This window comes from Triturus cristatus, chromosome 12, assembly GCF_964204655.1.
Source record: "Triturus cristatus chromosome 12, aTriCri1.1, whole genome shotgun sequence".
NCBI lineage: Eukaryota > Metazoa > Chordata > Amphibia > Caudata > Salamandridae > Triturus > Triturus cristatus.
Genome location: NC_140595.1, coordinates 739,589,810 through 739,613,777, shown reverse-complemented (window position 1 = coordinate 739,613,777; position 23,968 = coordinate 739,589,810). Strand labels below are relative to the sequence as shown.

At 44.5% G+C, this 23,968-nt stretch overlaps 1 protein-coding gene across 2 annotated transcripts in view; it reads right to left on the bottom strand.

Annotated features, from left to right (window-relative positions):
- Positions 1-1,155: 1,155 nt before the first annotated feature.
- LOC146782639 (uncharacterized) overlaps positions 1,156-23,968 on the bottom strand; it is a 93,593-nt gene continuing 70,780 nt past the window's right edge. Inside the window, exons 5-6 of one of the 2 annotated variants that reach the window (XM_085637949.1) lie at positions 11,616-11,706; positions 1,156-2,022 (exon numbers count right to left, since the gene is read on the bottom strand). In XM_085637949.1, the coding sequence (XP_085494075.1) occupies positions 11,633-11,706 (74 nt within the window). In that variant the 3' untranslated portion in view covers positions 1,156-2,022; positions 11,616-11,632. Of the gene's footprint in view, positions 2,023-10,611; positions 10,979-11,615; positions 11,707-23,968 lie in introns of those variants that run through there. The other variant, XM_085637948.1, reaches the window with a different exon arrangement.

Genomic DNA, 23,968 nt, shown 5'->3' with positions numbered 1-23,968 from the left:
ACTCCTGGAAATAGCCGTAAAAAACACCAACACAAAGTCATAGATTACCTTCTTCCTCTTATTCACCGTTCCAAAAAGAGAGTTCGACTGTCTGAACTCACTTGTACATGATAAGTGCACTAGTAACGTTCTCTTAATACCAAGATATTAAGGCATTCCCTGCTGAAGGTCCTCCTGGGAAACAGCAAAAAATATTTCTTGTTGCAAATTGAACTTCGTGTTTATTGTAGGAACACATTTAGGATCTGGCTGAAAAAATTGCCTCATAGGAGAGATTTTTTTTAAATTGAAAGGATATGAAATAACTTTACTCCTCCACTTGTCTAGAGGATGTGGTTACTATTAAAAAGGCTGTTTTGGCTGATAACCAACTGATCTCCACCTTTTCTAGACGTTTAGGGGGTGTTCTTGTAGGCCCCTTAACACTGTAGACAAGTCTCAAGTTGGTAGTGTTATTTCAGCTACCAGCTTTCTCAAACAAAAACTTTTTCCAGTTTACTTACGAAAGGGGATAGGTTAGATAATTCTCCAATGACCCCCTGAAAGTCTTTTCTAGTTCCCATTATGCTGCTAACTTTGAGGGGCTAAATTCTTTAGTGAACCGTCCCAAAGAAACTCCAGGATTTGAAATAGACCCCCTGTCAATGGGTCTAAACCCTTGAATGAATATTAGTCTAAACAAGATGTCCAGTTCTTTTGATAAGAGGCCAAGGTTGACCTTTTCCAGGATAAATGAATATCTTTAGCAACTTGACTTGAGCAGCCTAGATGTTGTAAGGTGATGCAGTGGGTCGAACATAAAACCCTTTACCTGTTGTCACCAATTCAGGAAAATTCTCTTTCCATTTATTCATCGCTGGGGCCCATAACACCGAAAATACAGCACACTCACACAGTTCCCGAATCAGTGATAATTAGACGACTTGCAAGACATGCGGGGTACCTTATTAACCTATACAATAATTATATACATTTAATACATCAAACCTCAATAGCTGTCAGTTCTAAAAAACACAGCAAGGTACTCCGCTATTTGGTCGATGGACCAGACTAGTAGGAATCAGTTGATGGCCATTTAGTCCAGCTCAATCATTTTTTTAAACCTACAGCATATATTTGTCATGACTTTTATTCTAATAATCACAGACTCGATTTAAATTTTTCGTAAAATTTTATCTAAATTCTTTTACGAAAATTCAAATCAATTAAGTTTTATTAGGCAAATACATCTAGGCATTTCATTAATACAGTCAAACATAGGAAAATCAGAAAATGGAAACTACTCATTACCCCTTGGCCATAAGGCGATGAAGAGAATGGTTCACCCGAAAAGGAACTGCAGATCACAGAATAGGCTCCCAAGCTGACTGTCTGTCCCTCTAACTTCCTCGGACGTCTCCCTCCCAAGATAAAATTCCTGCGACGGTCTCGTTCCTTTTCCCCATCAAAATTTAGAGTCCACAATTATTTCAAAGTCTTTGCACCATAAAGAAAAATCGTTTCAACCGACAGCATGTCGTGCTGAGCAAAGGTGCGAAAATAAGAGCCACACCTCATATAAAACACAGGCTCTTTTATACCCTTTCACTAACTTTCTATACACAAAATTGAAACTTTTAGGGGCTTCATCCATTCCTGATTGGTGGTGATGATCACCTCATTGTCCTCCTAGCTCAAACCAGTTCACAATTTTCAGGATCATTCTGATTTTTCACATTACTTCATACATATGTTCACTTATACTGTTCAGAAATTCTTTGTAACAAATTCATGGTCATGCTTCTTGTTCATCCTCTGGAACACAGTTTTTTCATCCGTTCTCATGCTTTTAGAAATGTCTCTTTGGCACCACTCCCGTTGCAGGTCAAACTGTCCTTGACATCTCTCACTCCGGGCATAGGCCATACACTTCTGACTGAACATCCATTCTGATCATGCGCATGAGCCATCTTTATTTTCTTTTGCGCCTTCACATTTTAAATCAGCCACTTTCAGTCAACGCCTAGCAGAGCCAAGTCGGAACTAATACGAAAGCAAACATAACAGAAATTAGATAAAGTATATAAGCCCTTCTGTTTATCACCCACCATTCTAATTTCCCATGTTAGGTATTACCTAGCAAAAGCGACATTCAAAGCTATTATACTTACCATCTGCATTCTTTGCCACGATAAAATTCTACTTACAAACAAAATACATGCACTTTATTCTTCTTTTTTACTTGATCACAAACTATATTAATTCGATTCACATCTTATTAATGAATTTGACTTTTGCAATGTAACCCTTAGTTTTCCACGTGTAGTGTCGAAAATGGTGCAATTGTTGATTAATTCACATACTTCACACGGTTAATATTATTAAAGTTATGAGGGCATTAACTTCGAAGGGGGTACAAATATTTTTGTATTTCCCCTGCTCCATCAACTGCAAATCTTTCAAGTTCCAAGCCATTATGTGTAGAGTCTGAAGGTGTTCGAATGGTAGCATTGGAGATTGGTGAGTGGGAGGAATTAGAGGTAGCTTGCAGTGGCGGCCGCTCCATTAGGGTGTTGGAGCGCCACCTCACTGCTTTCTCACAGTGCGAGAAGCAGAAAATAAAATGATATTTTAAATGCCATTTTATTTTCTGCTTCTTGCGCTGCGAGACAGCAGACGGCAGGGGTATGCCTGGTTGGGGGAGGGTGGCAGCATAGGCGAGGTTGGGGGCAAGCGGGTGGGTGAGTTGGGGAGGAGTGGCTTGCACCACTCTGAGTGCCCTGACTGCTTGGTCGGCCCTGGTGCTGACCAAAGCAGTCATGCAACCTGTACATTTTCTTTATATAGGCTGCATGCAGCCTACATACAGAAAATGGCCTCCCTACTGGTACCCGGCTGGGCGCCGTCCGGGACTCCACACCAATCACAATGCTGCCGTTGCAGCGTTGTGATTGGCTTAAAGGAGGGGAGGGAGCTGCAGCATGCTTGTTCCTATTCAGAACGCGGGACCCCGAGTTTTACAAGCCGCGACTGCAGGAGAACATACACAGCCCTGCTGCATCGGAGACAAGGGCCTGTGCCTGGATCCCACAAAGCCACCCCTGCACCTGCTGTAGTTAGGAATAGTGTAGCATCACGGCACCCCTCGCCCACCTCAGAAACCCCTAGCTGGCAGCATGGCACCAGTGCGTGGCATTCGCCGGCTCTACAGAGCCTGGTCTGGTAGCAGAGGGGCAAGTTTAGAGTGGTGCAAATCTGTTGTGTGGAGTGTGAGTGCCTCATCTACTTTGTGGTTCGGCATCCATGGGTCCCCGTGGGTGTGCGCAATCCACTTAATGTGGGGAGTTGGGGCTCAGCCTCTTTTTGTGTGCCTGTGAGTCGCTTGTGTGATCGTTCTGGGACTGCATGGTCACTTTGAAGTGTTCATTTCCAAATTGTATCGCTCCTCCGTGGAAGTGTGAACGCTCTGAGGCTGTCTGGACACCCTGTGTATGTCAACACTCAGGTTGTATGACCACCCAGTCCTTAAAATTCACTATTAGATCATCCGGGTACCTTGTAATCACCTGTGATTGTTTGATATGATTGTGAGACCCCATCTCTGTGAGAGCTGCACGCCAATCTTTGTGAATGCTTGCTATGATTTATGTGAAATCTAGTCTCTAAGTCTGTTTTTTCTCTGAACAGTGCCAAGCTGTTGGTACGTTGGCATTGTGCCTGGTGCCTACCTCGGGTCTTCTGTGGGGCTGTGTTCTTAACATGGACTGTGCAAGTAGTGTCATCCTATCCTCAGGTGTGTATCTGCTACCAATGCTGATCTGTGTGCTTACCCCATGGGCACTGCAAGTGTGAACCGGCTGTGTACACGATGTGCAGGTTCCTGAGAGTGGTGGGTGTGTGTGGTCAGCAGTGTGTATCCTGTCAGTGCCCTGTTCCTCTGGACCTGCCAGCCTGTCTGGGGCAGGCGCGACCACCATTGGCCTGTCGCTGCTTCAACCCCCAGCCCTGGTGCAGGTGGTGCCCAGCCCTTGCCTCTGGTGCTGCCCAGGATGTGCCCAGCCTTCTGATCTCAGACCACCTGCTGTCAACATGATGCCCGAGCATGCCACCCATGTGGTGTCCACCATCGAGAACATGCCCACCGAGAGCATATCAATGCCCTTCACCCTGCAACAGAGGTTCAGGAGGGTCTTCAACAGGTGAGCGAGCCCCTGGATCATCAAGGAGGTAGACATTTCTGAGTGGCATGTTTGGCCGGAAAACATATTGCCCAGTAGATTTGTGCTGATCGCAAAGGCATCTTATGTCAATGGTCTTAGAAGAACATCATTTTACATGTTGTTTTGCTAATGACAGATAATCTAATGCGACAAGAGATGTGATGGCTTTTGGTTTAGGCTGGCATTGACATAGCAAGGACTAGATAAACCACACAAGATGCTGCATCTGTGAAAGTATGGCAGCCCAGTCTAGCTATCGCATTCATATGGCAGTGAAATGACATGAAACATCACTTGATGGCACACACATGTGAGATATAATGAATAAGTCGGTAGAATGAATTAGATTATTGAACAGGGTCAGTCTGGTGTTTTGAATTTGTGATACCCCCATCCCCCTCTCATAGACCAAATGTTGTCTGCTGGAGTAATAATAATACAAAAATGGACCTGCCTGTATTTTTTAATATTGACTGTGATGGGTTTACAATACTGGTCATGGATAGGGTTTTCAGGAGAAAGTCTGCTGGTATAGCTCATGTATGTCTTGCTCTACTGGCAGCTGTGAGTGGTCTTTCGGTAGTGGGTACCATGGGCTGGCCTTGGAGTATTAATTACCTGAGGCTGTTGACCAGAGTGCTATGTATCTGAAACCTTCCAGGTAACCAGTGGGAAGGGTGAAAATGTGACTTTCTTTGACAAATGGTGTCTCCCTCATTGAGCAAGGGGTAAGTGGAGCGCAGCAAAAGTCAAAATCCCACTTGTGGGCTGTTCTCGCATCCTCTATTCTGGTGTGCATTTCTTATAACACTCTGCTGGTAAAATACGCAAAGATTGTCCTCTATAACTCATAAAAATTGGCAATTTCTTAAATGATAAATATTTCAATCATATTGCTTTATTAACCTTCCTGCTACCTAAAGTTTGCTTGAAAATGCACCATTTGTCCACTCTTTATTTCAAAATGTTCCCGGGGAAGAACCCTCCACCCGAATCTTCCTTAAGTTGTTCAGGGTCGCTCGCTACGCTCGCTCGCCATAGTGCAGCACGGCAATAATTTTACACCACACCACTTTCAAATGTTACCAGCCGCCACTGGTAGCTTGAAGAAGTTGCCCCTGAATAGATTTATTAGGAGGGGAAATCTGAGATTTCTTGTCCAGAAAGAGGTTATCAAAATTACTGACATACTCTTCCCTCAAATCTTCTGAGGCAGGTTAGGGGAATTGGGGGGGGGGTGATGGGGAAAGCATACAGTAGACTCTGAAGCCATAAGATCAACAGGGTATCGGCTGCATAAAAACTTCATGAGAGTTTCGTTCGAAGCAAAAGATTAGAACCACAGCATTTTTTGGAGAAGCAAACATGTTGATCCTTGGGGTTTTAAAGTTGCCAGATCTGCTTGAGTATGAAAGCGGCTGCATGGTAAAGTACTGGCGAGTGGAGGTTGCAACTTAAACTGTCTGCTTGAATACTTGATTTCTGTATGTACACTGCCTTTAAGGATATGAGTTGAGTTCATGCCCAGGAACATATCTGAACCACTAACAGATTCAATGGAGCACTCTTTGTTCATCCCTGGTGAATCAGGTAACACCTTGCCACCGGATTGTTCATCCAAATGATCAGGTTCTTGGCCTGTAGGAAAGATAATAGCCCCTGGAGCATCTTCCATAGCTCTCCCAGTTCTTCTCAGTTGGAGGAATGTCCCCTTTTTACCCAAGACTATTGCCCCTTGCATTTCAAATCATCCAGGGTTGACCCCCCCTCAAAGACGGGCATTTATTGTTAACAGTAGAAGGGAGGGAAGTTGGAAGAGGACCCCTTTTTTGAGATTTTGCCTGTGTAAACACTAATTCAGATCCTGAATTATCCAAAGTGACAATGAGGTCTGGAATTCATACTCGCTTGATGATGGGTTCCAGCAATCTAAGATATGGTTCACGACTGATTTCAGGTGACACCATGCCTGGGGACCACCACTGTTGCTGCGGACAGTAGTCCTTGAATTTTTAATCATATTTTGGCTGGCACTGACTGAGGAGTTAAGAGATTCTGTAGGTTTGACTGAAACATATATATTTTGGTCTGAGGGAGGAATACTTAACCCTCTTTGAGTCAAACAGAACACCTCTGAATTGTCTCTCGTGGGCTGGTTGCAGGTTGGACTTCTGAAAATTCAGCTCGAAGCCATCTGTTGCAGAAGATTGGTTGTTAGGGCCTTAGAGAAGAGGCACAAACTAACCAGTCATCCAAATATGGAAACTCCGTCATCCTGCAATACTGCTACAAGCAGTGCCAATACCTTGGTGAAGGATCTCAGTGAAGTAGAGAGGCAGGATGGCAGAGCTTTAAACTGGTACTGCTTCCCATCTACAGATGAATCAGGACACAAAAGTGGATGTTCTCCAGATGCAACGTAGCTAAGATGTCGCCTTACTTGATTAATGGAATTGTTGATTGGAGTATAATCATCTGAAAAGATTCTAATTTGACATATTTGTTCAGGGCTTTGAAGTCCAACACCGGTCAAAAGAATCAGTCTGCTTTCAGAAACAAGAAAAGGATTGAATAGAAACCCTCTTTCTTGAGGGAGAGGAACCAGAATCACCGCTTTTTTTGATTATTACTTTCTTGATCTCTGCTAGCTATTCTTTTTGGACCTTCCCTTGATAATGGTGTAAGTCTGAACAAGGCCGTTGGTGTGATATGTGTGAATGGAAACAAATAACCCTTCTGTATGATTGAAAATACCTGTTGGTTTAACATATATCGAGTCCATTGTGGAACAAAGGACCAAAGTCTTTCCCCTACTTCCAAATAGTCAATTCCGACTAGGACGTCAGACTGAAATGTCCCTACGATCGGGATTTGCTAAAAAAGCTCCTGAAGCTGATGATACCCATAAATGAACAAATGTCACATCTGATAAGGATTGTGAAAGTATCTCTATGTGTGCTAAAATCATCGCTGAATCACCGTTCTCTTATATAGTCATATAATGTTTAATGTCTTTCAATAGCCCCTATTTGGTTGTCCAAAATTAAAGGCTGTATATGATCTTTTTATAGCTGATTCAACCTTCTTGTCAACAGCATCGGATAACATTGAATCCTCAGAAGATAATGACGATGAAGAGACTGTAAATGCCAGGAAGGAGTCAACTGTCGGAACCTGGGGAAATTTGTCCTCAAGTTGTTCAAAAAATAATCTTTTATCATACTCAATGAAATGCATTGTAGGGGCTTTGTCATCAGTCGCATGTCACACAAAAACAAACTCATCAAGGCATCTGTTGATAAATTACCTTAGAAATTAAGGCTAAAGAACTATTCTACCATCAGAATAACGATCCAGCCACCCTGACACTATTAAAACGCCTCAAGTACGATCTTAGCGTCATCCTCAGCAAACATGCTCTCCTTTGAATCCATGCCTAAAAATGCCAAAAAAAATGTGTCTTAATAAATCTGGTAAATCCCTGGCAGCCTATCTAAAGTTTAAGCGCAATTCTACTATCATCCTAAAAATAAAAGACTAGATGTCCTGCAGTCCGCTCACCCTTCGAAGCCTGTTTAAACTTTCTGGTCTCTTTGCCCATAAAGGACATTTCTGATGCCTTCTGACTTGCTCTTGCCAGTCCAATCTTCAGAGAGGAGATTGGCTATGCCATCAAATCTATCCTCACCGGTAAAGCAGTAGGGCCAGATGGCCTTCTCGTCGCATTCTACAAAACGTTCCTCAGTTCAATTATGTCCCCACTAAAATCAACCCTCTCCCACTTTACTACCTCTGGTACAGTTTCAGGGACAGCTTATGAGGCCACCAATGTGGTAATTCCCAAAGATGGCAAGGACCACTCTGACCCCACAAATTACAGGCCTATATCACGTATTGACATGGATGCTAAAATCTATGCAAAGATCCTGGCATTTCGACTATACCGCCTGATTTCCAACATAGTTGACCCTACTCAAACTGGCATTATCAAAGGTCAGCCTGCTAGTGATAATATCTGCCTTTTCTCTCACGTAATCAAGAAAGGGCTGACACACTTTTTCCACCGGCAGCGGCTATTGCCTTGGAAGCGGAAAAGGCGTTCAACAAAGTCTCCTGGCCATATCTCAAAGCCATCCTCTCAAGGCACACTTTCAGGGATGGTTTCATTAAAAATGCAATGGATCTTTACTCTATCTCTTCTGCAAGGATTAGAATTAACAGATCCCTGTCTCAAACCTTTAATCTGCACCAGTTTACACATCAAGGATGCTCCCTATTTGCATTATTGTTTTTACTAGCCAATGATCCCCTATTACTGATGCTAAATGAATCACCCGATATTCCCGTCATCCCCTTTAATAATACCCCATACAAAACGGCTGCTTATGCAGAAGACATCCTTATTTTCACTCAGTCCCCAGAGTCCACAATTGCCACAACCCTATCTTGCATTGATACCTTTTCTAAGGTCTCATGATATTCCATCAATAGGGATACAACTGAAATTCTACCTCTCAATATCCACTGTTATCCTGCAATGAGTGGCTCATCTAACTTGCAATGAAAGTCTACCCTCAAATACCTTGGTATTATGGCTCTCCAGAGACCTCAGACAATGTGTCTCTATCAATGAAGATAAAACTCTTAACAAAATTAAAGACCTCTTAGTGACATGGGGCCATATGTAGGAAGCCAAATTGCGATCGCAAATGCTGAAGTTCGCCGAATTTCAGCGTTTGCGATCGCAATTTGGGCAGTGTGCTATGTAGCACACAAAAACCCACATGCAAAATAAGGAATCTCAAAATTTGCCATTCCTTATTTTGCTAATGCATTTAAGGAATCCCAAATTGCGATTCCTTAAATGCAATGTAGGAAGCTCCCAAGTTGTGCAATTTTGGCTTAAGGAATCGCAAATTACCACCAACTTCAGGTTAGTGGTAATTTGCGATTTCTTTGAAAAATGCGCTTTTTGCATTTTTCAAAGTGCCCTGTGGCGCACAAACATGCCCTTAGCGCATGTATGTGTGCCACATGTGCACCCATGTTTATTTCAGGGGTGCATAAGGGTGTCCTATTGACACCCTTGCAACCTTGAAATTGCATTCTCAATTTGCGATTCTCTAATTGAGAATCGCAAATTGAGAATGTCTTCCTATTCATTCCTATGGGCCTTCTAGCCCATAGGAATGAATGGCAAGGTATTCCTTATTAGCGAATGTCAATTTGGGATTCGCAAATAAGGAATAGGTGGGAATCGCAAAATATTTCGCTAATCCTACCTACATTGCCTTTTGCAATTCTCTAATTGCGATTTCCTAAAAATTGCAATTAGAGAATCGCAAAACACGTTTTACCTACATATGGCCCATGGTCCCTGAAATTATATCTTGGTGGAGCAGATTTGAAACCATCAAGATAATGGTGTCACCGCTGGTTAACTTCTTAGTGAGCATGTTACCCACCTGTCTTTCCCCAGAGTTCTTTCTTATTATTAGCTGTTTCACTCTTCCAATAGGATGATAAAAAAGAGCAAATTCGCATCAATAAATTCAGGATACCCAAGAATGCCGAGGCTGTATGTTCCCAGATTGGGCTTCCTACCAAACGGCTTATTTGGTATCCCAGGGCTCTCAGGGGTTTGTACCTAATCCTCTACTCAATCCCATTTGCCACGACCTTGAGTCCGCTATAAGTCACTCCTTTCCACTCTTATCATCACTGACAATGTCACAGTACCCCTATTCCCAATCACAAACAATCATTAGAAACACTGCAGCCACCATACTGTCTATAGATAAGGTACTGAAAACCAATATCCGTTACTCCACTATGTTGTCCTTATGATATAATAAGAAAGTACTCACTCCCAACTCTCACAAGACCAGGCATGTGTGGGCAGCCAAAGGGATAGGAAAGATTTCCGACCTATGTGACAACTCTGGTCTGCTACCATTATCTTCCTTACAACATAAACACAACCTTTCTAACCTAGACTTCTATGACTTTCTCAAACTTAAGGCAAAGATCTTTAAATTGGCTCCTCTCCTCAATTCTCAATCCCTCCTGTACACAGTATTACATGACCCCCCCCCCCCTCTCTTCTCTGCCCCTCCTATCCCTTCCTCTTTGTAACCACATCAGGACCTTGTGAAAGGTATACACTTGCAGTTACACTTGCTTTATTTCATCCAGTCCTATTTTCTGCCCATGGCTCAGCGGCAAATGCCTTTGTTACATCCTGAGTACTGGACTTATGCATGTTGTTATTTCATGTTCTAACATCAACAACTGTGTGTACCACATTTATGTACACATCATGCAACTTTCGGGTGTTTTATTGAAATTGTTTCTTCTCCCTCCTCATTACTTCTGTATTGTTTTTCATTATTAAAAAACTAATAAAGCTTCTAGTACAAAAAAAAGAATCTTTTATTCCAAAACTATGGCACATTCTATTTATAAATATCCTTCCACTCTCTAAAGATAATACTGCTGATCATATTGTGGAGGGGCAGGATATCTGCTAGAGGGCCACTGTATTGTGCATAAATCCTTCCGTCATCCTAGGCTTTAGACTCAAACCCAAACCATCCCTATTGTCAGCCAGCGTGTCTGGAAAGCCTTGCCCTGAACATCTTCTGGTCATCATCAGCATCCAACGTTTGTTGTTTTTCTTGCAGATCACTAAGAGCTACATCCACGGGTTGATTAAACATGAGTTGGAGGTCTGCCCTGGAAATCTGTAGCAAATTCTCCTCATTCTCGAACTGAGGACCCTGTAGAACACAACACACAGGACATAACAAGAAGTAAACGTGCTAAAGGCACCACTTCTTCATTTATACAGGTTGCATAGCAAGCATGTCTCATGGATCACAAGAGTTCAGGCACATAAATGAAAAAAGAAGGTGCTGTCGCTCTAGAGATAAATGCATTGGAGCACATTTGGCCAAAGCCAGAGAACCACTAGAAGCTCCTGTTTTCTGTAAAGACTGCCCTCGAGCCACTGTGTGCTGCAATCACCCCAAACCTCACATATGAGCGGGGAGTGTGCTGCGGGTGGCATACTTGTCCACCGTCTTTAAAAGAATAGCAGAAAGCTTTTAACCCAAGCCATGTAAATAACAGATAATATTTTTTTTAATCAAAGCATGCATCTTACTTGTCTGTGACAGAAAATGCAAATAGATGGGAGGGAGGGAGGAGCTTTTACAGGGTGTCATCATTCAGACTAAAGAAACACTGCATGCTTCACCTTCACTAAGGTAATTATGAGGACAACGTAGTCCTATGAGGTTTTGCACATGGGTTTAAATGGATAACACAACATTTTGCTTGTACATGATGGGATTGGTTCAATCGCCTTCCAGATATAAAATCTAAGTTCTGAGTTAATTGTGAATTTATACACACCTGGGTGATTATTTTTTTCAGACAGCCACTTGCAATGCATGTGCAGCCTTCCGAGCTGGGATGCTTCCTCTGACAAGCTTTGCATTCTTTTCTGCAGAATAAAAATCAAGGGATTACTCAGACAGCAAAAGGATTCTCATCTGCTGCAGGTTAGTCAGAAATCTGGCAATTGTATCAGAAACTAACAGAGGACAAATCTGGAAGAAACAATATCCACCAGTATGGTTACCCCAATCAGCTAGACAAAGATGATAGAGTTTCCTTTCTCAAAGACTTCCTCCAGCACATACTGTGGGGAGAATTCTAAAGTGCTCATAGACTCAGGCTTGGGAACAGGCAAGCCTTAAATAGACGAAAACCAGTGATAGCTGGCATTCTACATCACCAGCAAGTTCTCACCAGTTTTAAATCAGTCAAGGAAAATGAGGCCCTACCAACTTTGAAGACCTAATATTCTATGTGATAGAAGACTTTTCCAGGAACTCTGCAGTAAAATGCAAGACATTCTTTAATATTAAATATGGCTATCTAGAACTGGCTGTTATGATTGTGACTGTAGGCGGAAAAACAACAGAATGGTTGGAACTTGCAGATTTGCTGAATCTAGTGGATCACATCAGTGTCACCCAGAAGGACACAGACATGTTTCAGGAGGCTACCACCATTGTATGTAGAACACATCATGAACTCTGACAAGCGCCATACCTTACAACAAGCTAACAGTGCAACAAGGGCCAGCTTTAGGGCTCTGCGACTGGTGCAGCCGCACTGAGCACTGGCCTGTGTAGGGGGCGCTGAACTCAGGGGGAAGCGCTGTGCTTAGCAATAATTTATGACTGGAGAGATGAGGGGCACTTTAGCCTGTGGTAGTGAAAGAATCTGAGGAGGCAGTCATAGGGTGTAGGGGCGGCAAAAATGATTGTTTCCCCGGGCTGCACCAGCGCTAAAGCCAGCCCTGAGTGCAATTGAAAGGACTTCACACTATCTGTGATCAAATCAAGATGGTGTGTATAAAGAGGTGGAAACTCTACTCCAGGAGAGAGCTAAATCTCTGTCTGCTTTAAATGGCAGAACGTGAGAATGATTCCTCACTTTATTCAGTCTAGTATTCCAATAGATGTGGTATGCTTGGCTCTGACACAAGACAAGAAAGTATGAGAACCTATTTGTAGGAGAGTAGGGTCTGCTATCCTATGGTCACCCCAAATTTTTGCTTTTTGCTTCACTGGTTTTTGACATATTGAGGCTGTGGGCCTGCCAATCAGACCCCCAGCCTGCTGTTCTCTCTACTAAATTAAAACTATGCACCCTAGGTGCATAACCAATTGGAAGTGGATCACCCTGTCAGCCCCTGTACCAGTGTACACTAGGTACCCAGGGCATTGGTGTACCCAAGGCCTGCCCGGGGCTGAAGCATGTATTATGCCACCCCAGGCTTGGCCTAACAAATCTGACACAACTGGCTGATCACTCAGCTGGGGTAAGTTGGTGTAACCACCTCTTACTTAGGTGTAGTATACCTATACCTAACCTTAATGGGACACCTGGTAACCTATAAGTCACTCCTATGGCAGGCCTTAACAATCCTGAAGGCAGAGTGCTTGGTTCCATGTGAGATAGTGCTCTGGCATGAGCTGAGCCTGTCTGCAGTGGTCGGAACAACTTCCTTCTACTGTTTCCAGATATCGTCATACCATATACTCTTAAGTGCATTATGAACCTCGCGGTTAAATGCTAACTTTGGTTTGGCTTTATCAAAACATGTCGAGTAAGGTGTCATACGAATTGGAATACTAACCCCTCGCCAATTCTGGCGACGGGGTTAGCATTCCACCCTTCTAGAGGGACACGACATGTACAGTACCTGAAACCCGGGTAAAATCAGACATAGCCTCAGCTCCACAAAATGGATGCTGCCACCACAGACACAAGTCTGCCCTCCTGCTGCTGGGAGTCCTTCCAGCTTGGGAGATGTGGACAAAGGGTTTCCTGCCAGGGGAGGTGCGTGCACCACCCCAGACAGGATTTTGTGTATTGGTCAGGTAGGGCTTGAAAGGAACCAGACATGCCTGTGGCTCACAAGGAGCCTCGGGGCATATGCCAGTTCAAACCGGTCCTGGGGCACACCAGTCCCGGGCCTGGGGCGAGCTGGACAAAGGATTGGGGGTGTAACCACCCCCCTTCCTGGTCCCACCCTTAGGGAGGGACCTAGCAGGTAGTCCGGCCCCTAGAATCCGCTTAAAGGTAGGAGCTGTGTCCTAAGACTTCAGACATCCTGGAATCAACTTAAAACTAAGAAGAAGACGGGAACTTCGACGCTCTGCCGCACAGAGGACTGAAGCCAATCTCCCCTGTGGTCAGGGAGTGACCACCTTGCTAACGCAAGCACCATCCAGCGAATCAACGTCTGCTTTGCCGCCGCCTCCCGCCGGAGCCCGAGCCCAGAGACTGACAAGACCTGGACCTCCAGACCTCTCACCGCCCGATCCACAGTCCCTGAAAAGAGGAGACCCGTGGAGGCACCGAGACACGTGGAGCCAGCCATCTTGGAACGACTACGACAAGCTGACAAGTGCAACAACCGAGGCTCCCTCCAAGTTGTGCTTTGGGATCTGAGAAGCCCAACCCTCGAGCAGCATCTGCACCAAAGGTGAGCCCTCCAGTCTCTCCGGAGGCGTGGGTTCGAATCCCAGCGCTGCCACCAATGTGAGAAGTTGGCCTGGTATATGCTGTTCACTAGTTCTAGTGACCAACTTGTACCATGCCAAGCAACCCTTATGGTGTGGTTGTAAGTCAACCTTTTCGGACTAGCTGCCCTAGTGGTAGCGTAGGCTAAGCAGTCTTTGAGGCTAAACTCATGATGCGCGGGAGGAGAAGGAATCACTCAGGTGAATCCAATGCTTCCCATGGCTCTAGAGGCTCTCAAGGTCACTCCAGGAGAAGGATGACCACCCCTCAGAGGAGGGAGCATGAGGCCAAGATGCAAGAAGCCCAGCTGAGGATCAGGAAGCAGGAGCTAGAAGTAGCCCTGATGGAAGAGAAACTGAGCAAGGCTAGACAGCATAAAGAGAGTGGGTCTATACCCACTGGTGGCAGCATTGTCCCTAGGGACAAAGATAGGGTTTTCGATAATAGAAACCTGTCTAAGGTTGTGCCCCCCTACAAAAGTGGGGATGACATCCACAAGTGGATAACTGCTCTTGAGAGAGCCTGCAAAGTACAGCAGGTTCCTGAAGACCAGTGGGCAGCAATCCTCTGGCTCTCCTTTGAGGGAAGAGGCAGAGACAGACTCCTCACTGTTAGAGAAGAGGATGTCAGAAACTACAGAGTCCTGAAGAGTGTCCTAGTTGATGGGTTAGGCTTAACCACTGAGCAGTACAGGTTAATGTTCAGAGACACCCAAAAGACACAGACTCAGGACTGGTCTGAATACATTGAATGTGCCACTAAGGCTTTGGAGGGTTGGTTGCTGGGAAGTAAGGTATCTGATTTTACAGGATTGTATAATTTGATGATGAGAGAACAGATTTTAAATAACTGTCAAAACCAGCAACTGCATCAACACTTGGTTGACTCTGATCTGACCTCTCCCCAAGAATTGGGAAAGAAGGCAGACAAATGGGTCAGAACCAGGGTTAAGCAAAAGAACCAGAACCAGGGCCAAGGGGGTGATCAGAAGAAAACAGACCAAAAGGGTGGAGATCAGAAACCTAAAGACCAGAAGTCTTCAACAGGGCCCCAAACTACTGCTAAGGAGGGTGGGTCCCAACAGTCCAAGAAGAAGAAAGAAGGTCAAAAGAAACCCTGGTGCAATCATTGTAAAAATACAACTCACTGGACTAGTGATTGCAAAAAGGGTGGAGCCCCCAACACTGTTGCCCCTAAGGCACCTGCTCCCAGTACTACTGTTAGCAGTGTTGGTCCCCAGACAAAGGGTGTAGTGGGAATCACTATGGGAACTGAAGGAGATTCTGACTTAGACAGAACCCTGACACAGGCAGTCTTGATCTGTGATGGGGACATTGATTTGTCCCTGACTGTGAGCCCCAGTAACCTGGGCAAGTACAGACAGACTCCTTTAATAAACGAAAAAGTGGCTCAAGCCTACAGGGACACATGTGCCAGTGTCACTATGGTGACACCAGGCTTTGTGGACCCTGGACAGTACATACCAGGTGAGAACTACCTGGTGACCAATGCCAGCAATGCCACTACTTCACATAGTGTGGCAGTTGTTAACTTCTCATGGGGAGGGGTAACTGGCCTCAAAAGGGTTGTGGTTAGTGCAGACCTCCCAGTAGAATGTTTGTTGGGCAATGACCTAGAGAGTTCTCTATGGTCAGAAGTGGAGTACAGGACTCATGCAGAGATGTTAGGTATATCATCACATGTCCTTGCTGTGACCAGGTCACAGGCCAAAAAGTGCCTCACTGAACCACAGGTCTTGGATCCTGGAACAATGGACCAAGCACCTACCAAGAAGAAGAACAGGAGGGTCAAGGCTGTGCCTTCCCCCCTGCCTCAGAGTGATGATCAGCCTTCCCAGGAAGCTGATCTAGAGGACCCTGAAGGAACTGTCCCTGAAGAGCTTGAATCTGATCAGGTTGAGTTTCTGGGGACAGGGGGACCTTCAAGGGCTGACTTGAGGCAGGCTCAGTTATCCTGTCCCTCTCTTGAACCCCTCAGACAGCTGGCTGCTGCTGAGGCTGCTGGGAATGCTCAAGGTACCCATAAAGTGTATTGGGATGAAGGGCTCCTTTATTCAGAGGCTAGAGACCCCAAGCCTGGTGCAACCAGGAGGTTGGTTATACCTCTGCAATTTAGTGGCTTCCTTCTTACCTTGGCCCATGATATTCCTTTAGCAGGACACCTAGGCCAGAACAAGACCTGGGACAGACTTGTCCCTCACTTTCACTGGCCTCATATGAATGAAGATACAAAGGAGTTTTGTCGCTCCTGTGTTACCTGCCAAGCCAGTGGCAAATCAGGTGGCACAACAAAGGCCCCCCTGATACCACTACCTGTGGTGGGGGTTCCCTTTGAAAGAGTGGGAATAGATATAGTGGGTCCCATGGATCCTCCCACTGCATCTGGGCACAGATTTATACTGGTGGTAGTGGATCATGCCACCAGGTATCCAGAGGCAATTCCCCTTAGGACCACTACAGCACCTGTTGTGGCCAGGGCCCTGCTGGGAGTATTCTCCAGAGTGGGGTTTCCTAAGGAGGTAGTATCTGACAGAGGTACCAACTTTATGTCAGGATACTTGACAGCTATGTGGAAGGAATGTGGTGTCAACTACAAGTTCACCACCCCTTATCACCCACAATGCAATGGGCTTGTTGAGGGATTCAACAAGACCCTAAAGGGTATGATCAAAGGATTACCTGAAAAGCTCAGGCGAAGATGGGACATCCTTCTACCCTGCCTTCTGTTTGCTTACAGAGAGGTCCCACAAAAGGGGGTTGGCTATAGCCCCTTTGAATTGTTGTTTGGGCACCCTGTGAGAGGCCCACTGTGTTTGGTGAAGGAAGGATGGGAGTTACCTCTCAAAAAGCCTAAGCTCGACATAGTGGACTATGTACTTGGTCTCCGCTCCAGGATGGCTGAGTATATGGAGAAGGCATCCAAAAACCTTGAGGCAAGCCAGGCCTTACAGAAAGCTTGGCATGACCAAAAGGCTGTCTTGGTTGAGTATCAGCCAGGACAGAAGGTATGGGTGTTGGAGCCAGTGGCCCCAGCAGCACTCCAAGACAAATGGTCTGGACCCCATACAATCCTGGAAAAGAAGGGAGAGGTCACCTACTTGGTGGACCTAGGAACTCCCAGGAGTCCCCACAGGGTACTCCATGTTAACAGGCTTAAAGCATATGTTGACAGGGCAGACATGGGCTTGCTCATGGCTACAGATGAGGGACAGGAGGAAGAGAGTGACCCTCTCCCAGACCTGTTGTCTCAGAACCCTGAAGATGGCTCAGTTGAAGGAGTGACCCTTGGAGGCAACCTCACTGCCCATCAGCAGACTGAATGTAGACAGGTTCTACAATCATTTTCACATATGTTTTCCTTGATACCTAGTCAAACTGACTGGTGTACCCATGTTGTGGACACTGGTGACAGTCTGCCTGTAAAGAACAAGCTTTACAGACAACCTGACCACGTCAGGGACTGTATAAAGGCTGAGGTACATAAAATGCTGGAATTAGGTGTCATTGAACCCTCAGAGAGCCCCTGGGCTAGCCCAGTGGTTCTGGTCCCCAAACCTCACACCAAAGATGGCAAGAGAGAGATGAGGTTCTGTGTGGATTACAGAGGACTCAATGCTGTCACCAGGACAGTAGCACACCCTATTCCAAGGGCAGATGAGCTCATAGACAAACTTGCTTCTGCAAAGTTTTTGAGCACATTTGACTTAACAGCTGGCTATTGGCAAATCAGATTAGCTGAGGAGTCTAAGGCCAAAACAGCATTCTCAACCCCAGGTGGGCATTATCAGTTTGTGGTGATGCCCTTTGGTCTGAAGAATGCACCTGCCACCTTCCAACGGTTGGTGAACCAAGTCCTCACTGGGTTGGATGACTTTTGTGCAGCATATCTTGATGACATTGCTGTCTTTAGCTCCACCTGGGAGGATCACCTGATCCACCTGAAGAAGGCTCTTGAGGCCCTGCAGAGGGCAGGCCTCACTATCAAGGCTACTAAGTGCCAGATAGGGCAGAGTAAGGTTGTATATTTGGGCCACCTTGTAGGTGGAGGCCAAGTTCAACCACTGGAGAGTAAGATACAATCCATCAAGGACTGGTCCCCTCCAACCACCCAGACTCAAGTTCGAGCTTTCTTGGGCTTGACTGGGTACTACAGGAAGTTTGTTAAGAACTATGGGTCCATTGTGACTCCTCTTAATGATCTGACATCCAAGAAGATGCCCAAAAAGGTTCAGTGGACAGTAAGCTGTCAAAAGGCATTTGATGACCTGAAGGAGGCCATGTGCTCTGCACCGATCCTGAAAAGTCCTGACTACTCCAAAGAGTTTATTGTCCAAACAGATGCTTCTGAGTTGGGTGTGGGAGCTGTGCTGTCACAACTTAATGTAGATGGTCAAGACCAACCCATTGCTTTTATTAGCAGAAGGTTGACCCCCAGAGAGAAGAATTGGTCAGCTATTGAGAGGGAGGCCTTTGCTGTGGTGTGGGCCCTGAAGAAGCTGAGGCCATACTTGTTTGGCACTCACTTCAAGATTCAGACCGACCATAAGCCCCTCTTGTGGCTAAATCAGATGAAGGGTGAAAATCCCAAACTGCTTAGGTGGTCCATTTCCCTACAGGGTATGGACTTTACAGTGGAGCACCGGCCAGGTACTGACCATGGGAATGCAGATGGTCTCTCCAGGTACTTCCACTTAGGACATGAAGACGAGACTGGTCAAGGCTAGTTTAATGTCCCAGCGTTTGGGGGGGGGGGGTTGTGTAGGAGAGTAGGGTCTGCTATCCTATGGTCACCCCAAATTTTTGCTTTTTGCTTCACTGGTTTTTGACATATTGAGGCTGTGGGCCTGCCAATCAGACCCCCAGCCTGCTGTTCTCTCTACTAAATTAAAACTATGCACCCTAGGTGCATAACCAATTGGAAGTGGATCACCCTGTCAGCCCCTGTACCAGTGTACACTAGGTACCCAGGGCATTGGTGTACCCAAGGCCTGCCCGGGGCTGAAGCATGTATTATGCCACCCCAGGCTTGGCCTAACAAATCTGACACAACTGGCTGATCACTCAGCTGGGGTAAGTTGGTGTAACCACCTCTTACTTAGGTGTAGTATACCTATACCTAACCTTAATGGGACACCTGGTAACCTATAAGTCACTCCTATGGCAGGCCTTAACAATCCTGAAGGCAGAGTGCTTGGTTCCATGTGAGATAGTGCTCTGGCATGAGCTGAGCCTGTCTGCAGTGGTCGGAACAACTTCCTTCTACTGTTTCCAGATATCGTCATACCATATACTCTTAAGTGCATTATGAACCTCGCGGTTAAATGCTAACTTTGGTTTGGCTTTATCAAAACATGTCGAGTAAGGTGTCATACGAATTGGAATACTAACCCCTCGCCAATTCTGGCGACGGGGTTAGCATTCCACCCTTCTAGAGGGACACGACATGTACAGTACCTGAAACCCGGGTAAAATCAGACATAGCCTCAGCTCCACAAAATGGATGCTGCCACCACAGACACAAGTCTGCCCTCCTGCTGCTGGGAGTCCTTCCAGCTTGGGAGATGTGGACAAAGGGTTTCCTGCCAGGGGAGGTGCGTGCACCACCCCAGACAGGATTTTGTGTATTGGTCAGGTAGGGCTTGAAAGGAACCAGACATGCCTGTGGCTCACAAGGAGCCTCGGGGCATATGCCAGTTCAAACCGGTCCTGGGGCACACCAGTCCCGGGCCTGGGGCGAGCTGGACAAAGGATTGGGGGTGTAACCACCCCCCTTCCTGGTCCCACCCTTAGGGAGGGACCTAGCAGGTAGTCCGGCCCCTAGAATCCGCTTAAAGGTAGGAGCTGTGTCCTAAGACTTCAGACATCCTGGAATCAACTTAAGAAGAAGACGGGAACTTCGACGCTCTGCCGCACAGAGGACTGAAGCCAATCTCCCCTGTGGTCAGGGAGTGACCACCTTGCTAACGCAAGCACCATCCAGCGAATCAACGTCTGCTTTGCCGCCGCCTCCCGCCGGAGCCCGAGCCCAGAGACTGACAAGACCTGGACCTCCAGACCTCTCACCGCCCGATCCACAGTCCCTGAAAAGAGGAGACCCGTGGAGGCACCGAGACACGTGGAGCCAGCCATCTTGGAACGACTACGACAAGCTGACAAGTGCAACAATCGAGGCTCCCTCCAAGTTGTGCTTTGGGATCTGAGAAGCCCAACCCTCGAGCAGCATCTGCACCAAAGGTGAGCCCTCCAGCATCTCCACGATCTGCGTGGGGCCCTTCTGCATTTTGCCACTCGACGCGCCTAACCGGTTACTGGCCCGCTGGCTAGTGGCCATCTTGGCGACGAAATCTACAACAAACACCGCTGGTCTGGTTGCTCCAGACTGGCCCTTGCTCCCCTCCAAAGGAGCAGTTCCTCTGACCTTGCTGGTCAGAACCATCAGCTTATCTCCTTGCCTACAACAATTGCTTTTGCCAAGGCTTGTTTGCTTCGATCAAGTCGCCGACACCGCCGACAGCGAGAGCCTGCGTGGGACAGCTCGTGACTCGACTCCTGGACGTCGTCGACCTTCAGGGACCACGTGGCTGCAGAGACAAGCTACCCCTTCCTCCCTGTTTGCACCCGACATCGCCTGGTACCCACCTGGTGCCACGCTGGTCACTGGCTAGTGACTGTGAACACTGTCCCCTCTGCTTACAGGTCTTCAACATCTCCGATCCACTCTTGGATCCACTGCATCTCTTCCCGACCGACCGCCTGCAGCACTTTTGTCTTCAGGCCCCACGGAACAGATAGAAGAAACCCGACGCACTTCGAGACCTATGCACCCGCTTCCTGTGGGTGAGGTAAAGCTGGCACTCCTGTGCCCAAGTGTAGTATTACATCTCTAGTGCCTGTGTTCCAAATCTTAAGTTCCTAGGTCATCCGGAAGATTCCTTTTGCAGTAACTTTGTACTTTTTACGCACCCATTGAAACCTATGGGAGCACGCGTGTGACTATTTGCTCTGCACACGCGACCCGTGGACCTCCTGGTCACTAACTGAAGTTAGCTCCTTGTAGGCCCAGCGATTCTAGAGGCCCTAGGCCTTTTCCCTTTTCTGTTCGTGGTACTTATACCACTATTTTAGTATATGGTTCGAGTGGCCACCAGGGCCCATCCATATAAAGTGCAACTTCTGTGTATTCTGTGATAATCTTGTTTGACGATTTGTGCTCCTGTGCTCATAAAGAGACTAGGGGTTACTTTGAGAAATAAATACATATATATTTTGAATATATATCTGTGTGGTGTCCTTTCATTGGTATAAAAGGGGGTTACTATTGGTAAAACAGCTTGCTTAACACGCATCACGAGTTTAGCCTCAAAGACTGCTTAGCCTACGCTACCACTAGGGCAGCTAGTCCGAAAAGGTTGACTTACAACCACACCATAAGGGTTGCTTGGCATGGTACAAGGTGGTCACTAGAACTAGTGAACAGCATATACCAGGCCAACTTCTCACATTATTGTATTTGGCTGCCTGTACCTGAGTGGTATACTGATTATTTTCTAACTCTCTGTTTCCCCTTTACATGAGAAGATGGATTGAATGGATCCACTGAAATGAAATGTTCTGGGGCTATGAGACAAAAAAGGATCACACATATATTGGGATTATGATCACAAGTTTTGCTTACATGGAGTAGCTGTCCGATAACTTGCCCCAGGGGTGGATAGTCCATGGATACTCTACGCATTGTTATGGTGCGTTGTGTACTCTCCGCTTTAAATCCCAGAGCTGGGGGGTTTTTGAGCTATTGACAGGGAGGTATGCAACTTATAGACACTTTTATATTGTGTGACATGAGCAAAAGTCCCCGGTGGGGTATTTAGGGTTATACTTTGTCCGATATTCTGCAGACCAATTAAGCTGAGAGTTCGGCCTGGCATTTAGGAAAAATATTGAGTCATTCAAATATTGAGGGTTCAACATTGTGATACATAAATATCTTGATACATTAATATGGTTTACAAAAATATATATATTTTTTTTAAAGGTAAATACTATCGTTATCAATCATATCTGTGTTATTATCATTTACAAAAATATAGTTGTAAACAATATTGTTTTAAATTATCTTTATGTATTTTAGTTTAAATTCTAATTGTATATGTGATAAATTGTTTGTATAATTGTTGTTAATGTTTTTAAATACAATTTCTAAGTTGTTAATTGTAATTTATAGTGTAGTAGTGGGTTGTGAGGATTTTAGGGGTACATGGCTGGAAGTTCAATTATATTTAATTTGTAATTAGTATTAATTATTTAATTGATAATTATGTAAATTGTGTGAATATTATATTTGTAATTCATATTTTAGGTGCGGGTTGTAGGGGTAAAGGCTGGGAAGTTGATTAAGTAGAATTAATTCTTGATTTACTATTAATTGTGTCTTTAATAATAAAATTATGTAAATTGTGTAATTATATTTTTCAAGATCTATTTGAGGTGCGGGTTGTTGGGTTTGTAGGGGTAAAGGGTTGGAAGTTAATTAAGAATAATTCAATAATAACGAACTACTAATTTAATTTTAATAGTCTAATTGATGATTATGTAAATTGTGCAATTATTATATTTTTCAAGTTACATTTTAGCTGTGTGTTTTTTAGTTTGTAGAGAAATAGGGTGGAAAGTTTATTAAGTAATTAATTGCAAATTATTCATTGTTATTGAAGGATTTAATTTCTTGATAGATTTTTAAATTATTTTATAATAACATTTTTATGTTATATATTCGGTGTGTTTTTTGTGTTTTATAGGAGAATAGTGTAGGAACATATTTAAGTAATGAATCAAAAATTATGTAATCATTTATTAATAATTTCTTTATTTTGCTTAATGTTAATTGTGTTCTACCTTTTTATTTCGATTACATTTTAATTGGTGGCTGTTATATTTGTGATAATACTTGTTTTAATTGATAATAGTAATTACAATTTTTAATAATTCTTTAATTTGTTAAACTTTTTTTAAATTTAGACATATCTTTTTTTTATTAAGAATTTAATATTTGTTGTTAACTAAGAGAGTTGTTAAAATATGCTATGTGTTTGATGTGAACTACTTTCTCTCTCGACTGCTGCACAGACTAGAGTGAGAATAGTAAATTCTATCCCTCCGGAGTCCAACGCTTTCTCTACTGTTCTACAGACTAGAGTGGCAATAGAAAATGTTCCCCTTTTGTTGTCCAACACTTTCCCTACTGTTGAACAGACTGGAGTGGAAATAGGAAATTTTACCCCTTTGGTGTCCAGCACTTTCCCTACTGTTGCACATACTGTGTTGTGTTATATATATATGTATATATAAATATACAAACATATATATTTATGCATACGAGTTTATGTAAGTGTAATTTTATATATTGTATAAACTGTTACTTAAATGTATGTATTTTACATTATAGATGTGCTATATATTAAAATATTTACTATTTTAACTTATATATGTCTATTAAAAATCAATATGTTTGTCTTTTTTAATGATTTTAGTGTGAAACAATATTTTTTTGATATTTGTGTACTTACCTTTATATGTATAGGAAATCAATATTTATGTGATCGATATTTTTGACAATATTTATGTATCACAATATTTGTGTTCTTA